The sequence below is a fragment of the Phalangium opilio genome, unplaced genomic scaffold (genome assembly GCF_054372755.1).
Source record: "Phalangium opilio isolate 3A_F unplaced genomic scaffold, DU_Popi_V2 ptg001170l_1, whole genome shotgun sequence".
In the NCBI taxonomy this organism is placed as follows: Eukaryota; Metazoa; Arthropoda; class Arachnida; order Opiliones; family Phalangiidae; genus Phalangium; species Phalangium opilio.
In genome coordinates this window covers 13,221,253-13,230,309 of record NW_028324255.1, presented here as the reverse complement: position 1 = coordinate 13,230,309, position 9,057 = coordinate 13,221,253, and the positions used below count along the sequence as shown (strand labels likewise).

General features: G+C 37.5%; 1 protein-coding gene across 1 annotated transcript; it reads left to right on the top strand.

Moving 5' to 3' along the window:
* The first annotated feature begins 7,513 nt into the window (after window positions 1-7,513).
* LOC149587371 (uncharacterized) lies at window positions 7,514-8,105 on the top strand. The gene is made up of 2 exons (XM_089863600.1): window positions 7,514-7,554; window positions 7,621-8,105. The coding sequence occupies exon 2, from the start codon at window positions 7,677-7,679 to the stop codon at window positions 8,025-8,027; it is 351 nt and encodes a 116-aa protein (XP_089719726.1). The 5' UTR covers window positions 7,514-7,554; window positions 7,621-7,676; the 3' UTR covers window positions 8,028-8,105.
* Window positions 8,106-9,057: the final 952 nt, after the last annotated feature.

Below are 9,057 nucleotides of genomic sequence, written 5' to 3'. Positions count from 1 at the left end.
GTGTCAAGAGGTCTACTACTACAAACGTATTTACCTAGATGGAATTATTTCACTTTTTTGAACTAAAAATTTACGAAATATTGAAGCAGTATTCCAAACATAGCGAATGTACAGTAAAGCAGACGACATTTTACATCCAATAAGGATAAATCTTGGACACATGGAAATCAGTCAATGGGGAAAAGAACAGGAAATGAAATCTACGCTTCAGGCCCCTTCTGAGTTTGGGTACTCCGTCGATGACCTTGAGGTTTTTACCAAGGAATATACAGTTTTCTTGATATACTATGTAGTCCTTGCAGTTCACTTTCGCGAAGAAGAAGGGAGTGGGAGAGAATAGTAATAAAAAGGGAGCTCTTAACAACCCCATACCCCTAGGGCACGGCCACCTTTTGTCCGGTTGTCCCGCTGTCGGAGCCGATCTAAACATCAATAGATTCAGTATCTTTCTTCCTTCTAATTTTCAAGAGTAGCGAAAGTAGTTTTAGTACAATAAACGAGAAGCTAAATTACTATAGAGCATCCTGCATGTTTAGACGATATGGGAAGAGAGAAATTGAAGCACTACTTTCGCTGATTCACCGATCAGTGATTCAAACGAAAAAATATAATTTGGTATAGTTGCAGATCCTAACTTGAAGTTGAGCAAGTTTCAGTAATATATAAATAAAAATATTTCAATGTGTATTATTCGAGCCGCGTCTAGGTAAACGTCACACCCAATATTTCACTTCACAACTTAGTATCACTTTTAGAGGCTTCTTTCTTTAGTTTCAGTTTATTTTGGGCCTCGATTATGTAAAGCGGATCTTTACAAATCTGACCTTTCGGAATTTGTGGGTCCAGAATTTCAGGCAAAAGGCAATCGTTAAAAAAAGCACAAAGTTTAGGAAGCATTACGTTTTGCCATAAATGCCCATCTCTCTCTATCTCTTCCACAAAGATTGGGTTATTTTCGTCTATGTACACAACGAAGAAACACTTGTTTTTATCAGCGATATTTAATTGCCCCTGAATTTGATAAAAATAGGCGTGTGATCTCTTCAGTGTAATGTGGGTTTTCCCGTCCTCATCGATTGTTAGGTTTAAAAATTTTATTTTTTTTGTTTTTTATGGCCTCAGTTAAGTTTAGGCCTATTGCTGATGGTGCCGTTTTCACTTCAACCAAAGCTTGTTCATCGTCTATGACGCCTGTAAAACCGAGATATATTTTAAAAAACCCGCTGACCAACAAATATTCCTTTTGGCGTGCTATGAATTCTTGATGAATTTTGACCGACGGAACGGATCGCGCCTGAATTATCTAAATCATCACTAATCACTGAACACGACACGCAATCAGAAATCGTTTTGCAACAGCTGAAACATGTCTGTGTCGATGTGGACACGAAATGTATTGGGGAAATGATTTTGTTTTTACTAGAAAGTTGGGGGTCAAGCGATTCTTCGAGTTCTAATTGTTTTCTCTTGGCGAAAAGTTTTCTATGCGTTTTACCGCGTTTAGTTTTAGCCTTCTTATTTCGCAGAGCTCCTTTATTACCCATTTTTGTTTTAGCGAAAACGTTTTTGAAAATAAACAGACAAGCGATGCAGTTCGTTTCAATAATAATAGTGAGCGTCTGAGCTTGAAAAGATGTAGGTCTATCTATAGATATTCGTATTTCACCCAGTTGTCTTGAACATATTTCGACGAAAAAAAGTCAGAAACTGCATAGGGTGTTATAATACGGTGGAGTGATATATAATGTGAAACCCCTATAGAATTGGTATACATTGGCTATAGACGGGCTGGGGAGACGGCAATAGCTTTTACGACCTGTCGATGAATCTTTGTTGTGCCGCGGACCCATTAGGCTGGGGGTGTTAAGGGGTGTCATAATTGGTAACAGAGGCCGACGGATGCCACTGGTTTTTGAAACTACCCCCCTTTATTTTTTTTTCTTGACGTCATTTGTGGGTCAGCGACGTTTTTTTGACAACGGCGAACGCCTGAACTTCTTTTAATTGAGGGGGAAAAGATCATACAACTTGAAACCTTATGTCCTTTCAGTAGGAGAGAAAGGGCGGAACAGGATTAACTTTACACTTTTCAAAGAAAAGGTCTTTGGTATCATTGTGCTGACAGGCAACATCAGTTCTTGAATAGAATTTGTATTACGTTGGATTTAACTCAATAAGTTTTTAACTTAAATTTTTTTTGAAAATTATATATAAGGAACAAAAGCATTTTCTATGGGATATGAGGTTCTCAAGAGGATCGGAAGAAAAAATAATGTTCTACGGACAAAAAAGCAAAACAAAAACACCTCGAATTACAATTAAATGCCTGTTAAGTTTATAAGTTTTAACGCTAGAAATCTATAACTTTCAGAGGCCCTAGCTCGAAAGATATTTCAAATTAAGACACTTTCCCTGTTAAAATAAGATTACTTCCGTAGGAGATGTTTCCAACGGAAACTTTCCAAGTTTGTACACTTTATAATTAATTTATAAAACAACTAACCCATTAAATCGCGAGTCGATTGTTTTATACAAAAGAGACATTTGTTTTCTTCATTGGGTAAAATTCTTATAGCTTTTTATAACGATCATCGACGTGAAAATATGTTTTCGGTTAAACTAGTTTTTGAGTGAATTTTCGACCAGCTTGTTTTTTTATTCTCAGAAGGGGCCTTCAGCTGTTTACCCTATATTCTGAAAGCTACATTCACAACTAGTTTACAGTGTAAACACTATCGTCTCGTCTCACCTCAACAATATTCTTAGTTTGCCAACATCAGGAGCAGATGACAAAGGAGTCTCGGACGCTAGCTTCCACAATATAGAGGGCAATGGGACCCGCGTACGTCACAGCTGTAGCGGTATCGTTTGCCATAGAGGTGCTATCAGACATTATAGCAGACGATGCTTTTGGTGGATTATATCTGGCACCAAAGTCTGCTGGGAATTTTTTTTTAATAACGGACTAACGGTGGCTACTGAGGTTCGTCTTACCCGATCGCGACATAAATATACACAATATAATTACTTTATTCAAACAGCTGTAATCGGTATTAAGATAAAAGATAAGACTACATTTTGTGACCTTAAAGGTCACAAAATGTAGAGGTTGGAAACGAAATCACTGTCTCTTACTTTTTGGGTTTTAAAAGATCGTGAGTGATTTCTTTTCCCAACCTCTTGTAACTATCATTTAATTCAAGAATAAATTTACAAAAATTTGGCACTGAAACACATTTTAGTTTTTTAATAGTGTACATACGTTACTCGCTTGGCTTTTCATTATCAAGTTTAGTCCAAAAAAAGATTAAAAAGCCGTTGAAATCCATTATTTAACACTAATACTCGTTAAGCCTAGGCTAATTATAAGCAGACGATACGTATTTTTAAAGAGAGGCTCCAGACGCGATTTCCCAGATCTCCTTTCGAGACTTTGCAGCCACGCTATTGGTTGGAAAATAAAGCTCAAATTTCCTACAAGAGGTGGCACTGGCGTAATGATTTTGGTTAATAACTGTGACGTTCGCGGATCCCATTGCCCTCTACATTTTGGAAGCTAGCGTCCGAGACTCCTTTGTCATCTGCTCCTGCCAACATGAATGTTAACGTTAAATAACACCAAAGCTAAATTGTAGCTAGACGAACTAATAGTCAATGCGCACCATAAAGAGAATAATAAGTCTGTAGTTACTACCCGATTACCATTAGCCCTTTTTACCTCTCCGTGTGACGTAGTCCAGGAGAGGTTCTGTAACGGCCGTGTCTGTCTGTCTGTCTGTTTGTCTGTCTGTGTGTGTGTCTGTCTGTCTGTCTGTCCGTTGTTACACCCACGTGACCGCGTTCGCAGTTTGCGTATCGGAGCAAACGTGTTCCCAATTTCCGGACCGCATTGACAGTTCACAGAAATTTGGAAAATTGTATTTCTCTCCGTTGGCTACTCTATACTTGAGTTCTCACACCACCATGTTTGGTCTTCGTCCATCCCATATGAACACCAGTCTGGTACTTTTCTGGCTTCCACCACCACCATCTTCTATTCTTTGTCAATCCCACATTGACACCAGTCCGCACTTACACTGGCTTCTAACACCACCATCCACTGGACTTCCGTCTATTCCATATAGACACCAATCTGTATCATTGGCTTCTAACACCACCATCCACTGGTCTTCCGTCTATTCCACATAGACACCAATCTGTATCATTGGCTTCTAACACCACCATCCACTGGTCTTCCGTCTATTCCACATAGACACCAATCTGTATCATTGGCTTCTACTCCATTATCATCGTTTGGTTTTAGGATATACGCGGCGATCAGCTAGGGTTACGAGAAACGTCTAGCCTCCCTAAGGTGGGATCGGCCACCAAAGGTTTTCGCAATTGCGCTTTTTCCTTACTATTATAATGGAAACGAATCGTATATATACCCCAAAATTTGAAGAAAGCGGGCAAGAGGGGTACCCTTCACTTTAAACGTCAATATTAGAAAAGTTTGAGAAGATAATAGGTATAACTTTATTTTAAACGATTTAACTATTATTAATGTTAATAATTGAAGATTAAAATAATTAAAAATAATTATATTTATTTAAATATTAAAGATAATCTTGTTTCTCAACTCAAAATTAATACGGAAAGATTTAAAAAGCAGTCTATGTTTTTGTTTGTGAGTGTCCGTCCATTGTTACACTAGTGCGTCGCGTTAGCAGTTAGCCTTGTGTTGATGTGTTAAGAAATCATACAGAACCTTAATATTCCTTTTTCCATAATATAAAATGAATATGTGGAAGTATTTTTCGTAATTATGATGCATTTAGTACTTTTGTAGCTTTAAAGCTCTGTTTCATTTTGATATTCCAAAGATTTATTTTAATATTGTTATTTGAAATGGCTGTTTATATATTGCGTAAGCTATACTACATCTGTATATAGAATAATCCTTGGTTTAATAATTTCATGAAGAAAACTAAGACCTAGACTCAGGCGCGTAAACAAGTATTATCCGCAATAGGCTTAGTGAAACAAAGAGTAAATAATTGAGGCCTGAGGTGAAGTAAACTTTTGGCTTTGATTTTCGTGTCTGAAATGAACAGACATCAACGGTTCAGAGTGAGCCGAAAGTTAAATACACTCTTAAATAATAATAATAAGGTTAGTAAAAGGGCTAATGGTAAACGGCTAGTAACTACAGACTTATTATTCTCTTTATGGTGCGCATTGACTATTAGTGCGTCTAGCTACAATTTAGCTTTGGTGTTATTTAACGTTAACATTCATGTTGGCAAACTAAGAATATTGTTGAGGTGAGACGAGACGATAGTGTTTACACTGCAAACCAGTTGTGAATGTAGCTTTCAGAATAAAGGGTAAACAGCTGAAGCGTAGACTTCATTTCCTGTTCTTTTCCCTATTGACTGATTTCCATGTGTCCAAGATTTATGCTTATTGGATGTAAAATGTCGTCTGCTTTACTGTACATTCGCTATGTTTGGAATACTGCTTCAATATTTCGTAAATTTTTACTTCAAAAAAGTGAAATAATTCCATATCTAGGTAAATACGTTTGTAGTAGTAGACCTCTTGACACGGAGAGGTAATATTTTGGTTTTCCCAACTTGTACTAATCTTATTATTATTATTACCTCTCCGAGTGACGTATGTCACGTGAGAGGTATTACACCGGCCGTGTCTGTCTGTATGTCTGTGTGTGTGTGTGTCTGTCTGTCTGTCAGACCCCACGTGACCGCGTTCGCAGTTTCCAAATCGGAGCAAACAAATACCCGATTTCCGGAACGCGTTCGCGGTTCACGGAAATTTGGTCATTCATCTACCAACACCAGTCTTTACTAACTGGCTTCTAAGGACCACAATCTGCTAGTCTTTGTCCATCCCACATGGACACTAGTCTGTACGTGCTTGCTTCCAAGCACCACCAACTTCTGTTCTTCGTCAATTTCACTTTGACTCCAGCTTCTATGCACCACCATCTTCTATGCACCACCATCTTCTGTTCTTCGTCAATTCCACATTGACACCAGCTTCTATACACTACCATATTCTGTTCTTCGTCAATTCCACATTGACACCAGCTTCTATGCACCACCATCTTCAGGTCTTTTGTCCATTCCACATGGACGCCGGTCAGTACATTCTGGCTTCTTTTCCACCGTCATCGTTTGGTTTCAAGATATACGCGGCGAGCGGCTAGGGTTACGAGAAACGTCTAGCCTCCCAATGGCAGGGCTTCCACCATCGGTTCACGCGAATGCGTTTTTATCTATTATTTGGTTTTAAGATATACGCGGCGATCAGCTAGGGTTACGAGAAACGTCTAGCCTCCCAATGGCAGGGCTTCCACCAAAGGTTCACGCGAATGCGTTTTTATCTATTATTATAATGGAATCGAAACGTATATATACCCCAAAATTTGAAGAAAGCGGGCAAGAAGGGTACCCTTCACTTTAAACGTCAATATTAGCAAAGTTTCGAAAGATATTATGAACAACTTTATTTTAAACGATTTAACTATTTTTAAAGTTATTTACTGGCGATTAAAATAATTAAAAATAATTATATTTATTTAAATATTAAAGATAAACCCAAGTACCGAAGTCGTTAAATCATTGCCTCCTATATCTATCAAGGCCCGTGCATTGCGTTATGTTTCCTACATTGCCTCCTCTATCTATCAAGGCGCGTGCATTGCGATATATTTTTGAAAATAACAACCAAAATGGGAAGCTCCTCTCAAAACCATAATAATTTATTTTCTTTGTTATATGAAATGAAAATATGGATAATATTTTCGGCAATTCGATTTGAATGGCTCTTTCTGATGTATCATTCTCTCAGCACTGTTCATAATGGACAGGAACGTAGAGATTCGAGACACTATGAATTGTGGTAGTGTTTCAAATCCTCTGCAATGAGGGCTTCACGACTTGGAGTGAGTCGAAAGATAAATACACATCCTATTTTTTAGTTGTACCATGCGTACCACAATGTTGCCAGACGTTTATTGAAGGATGCTTGGGTACTTGGTACAGACTGTTACGTCTACCAAGTTTCCTAGTATCCAAGAATAAATAGGATTCATAGAAGCCAGTGTTAAGGGCATGTCATGGGTCAAGTCGTTAATTATATCGACGCAGTTAAATAGCTGATGGCATTATTTTATCCACTTTCTCATTGCGTTTCGAGTGGAAGTTCAACTTTGGCACGGACGACAGATGGCGCTCTTAACCTTCTACCCACAAAAATCGCTGTTGTCTGCTCGTTTTCCCCTTCCGCGTTTTTTCGTTATAAACTTATGATTTAACGAACTGTTAAGATAAAATTTCATATTTCCTAAGACAGATAAGCTTCTACTCCTTTCATCTTACTCCCAGTTAGATTACAAGCTGGCGTTAAAAAAAATTCAACGGCGAAAAAAGTATTTGACAATCTAAGAATAATTTTTAAATATAAAAAAATGCTGTTTATTTTATACGCCCCCTATTTGTGAAAGACCTTTTTTACGCACTTTTATCATTCTTTATTTGAATTTCAAAGGTAGTACTTCATAATTCAATCTTCTGTAATAACTTTCTTCGGAAAATAATATTTCAAACGTTACAGAGTCTTGCAAGGGGATTGCTTTTGCGGATTTTGTGAGTATTTAACTGAATAATAAAATGGAGGAGGATAATAATTTAAGTAAAGAGGAAATCAGGAAACGTAAAGCAAGGGAAAGAATGAGGGCAAAAAGGTCAGATCCTGAATTTAGGAAACGAGAAAATGAAAGGAGAAGAGTGTTAGCAGCTGAAAAAAAGGCTGTTTCGGGAACAGGTTCTAGCACACCCAATGTTGGTCCTACCGCGAGGCCAGTTGGCCATGATTCTGCGAAAGATGACGCATTAAATAAAAGCTCTATTGAAAGTACCGTAAGCGTAGGCATATCTATTAATGAGGAACCCAATAATGTACAAAATGATAATGCTAATATTAGTGAAATAATCGAAGGCGATGAACAAGTACGAGCCTAGCTTATGTGTGATTGGGTTGTGGCTTCCATGTTTTGGGGACATTTGCTTTTTGTGTGGCGAGGTATGATTCAGCTTTGATATGGACAAATGTAACAAATCATACTGATAGACTAAGAATACGGTTGAGGTATAGCGAGAGAGTAGAGTTTCCACAGCAATTGAGAGATATTGAAAAGGCTTGAACAATTGACTATTTTAAAATTGAATTCCTGCACTTGCAAAGAATTAAAAAAAGCGATAGATGCATATATTTAGGTTGTTTAAGGGGTAGTGATAGTCATCTCCACTCGGAGAGGTAATATTTTGGCTTTCCCAACTTGTTTAAGAGTGTATTTAACTTTCGGCTCACTCTGAACCGTTGATGTCTGTTCATTTCAGACACGAAAATCAAAGCCAAAAGTTTACTTCACCTCAGGCCTCAATTATTTACTCTTTGTTTCACTAAGCCTATTGCGTATAATACTTGTTATACGCGCCGGAGTCTAGGTCTTAGTTTTCTTCATGAAATCACTAAACCAAGGATTATTCTATATAGAGATGTAGTATAGCTTAAGCAATATATAAACAGCCATTTCAAATAGCAATATTAAAAAAATCTTTGGAATATCAAAATGAAACGGAGCTTTAAAGCTACAAAAGTACTAAATGCATCATAATTACGAAAAATACTTCTACATATTCACTTTATATTATGGAAAAAGGGAATATTAAGGTTCTGTATGATTTCTTAACACATCAACACAAGGCTAACTGCTAACGCGACGCACTAGTGTAACAATGGACGGACACACACAGACAACAAGAGTAACAAGGAGTATAAACCCATTAGTGGAAGCAGTATTATTTTTCCGAAACAATCTCGCTTATGTTTATCCTCTCTAGACTTCGCTAAAAACGTATTACTACTACGTAAAATATTAATAGACAGGCAAGGATTGATACCATTAAAGAAGGCGCGCAATATTATCCATATTTTCATTTCATATACAGAGAAAAGAAATTATTATGTTTCTGAGAGGAGCTTCCCATT

What these genes read in the sequence shown, in the direction of transcription:
- LOC149587371 (XM_089863600.1), top strand. Translation starts at nt 7,677, where the DNA reads ATGGAGGAGGATAATAATTTAAGTAAAGAGGAAATCAGGAAACGTAAA.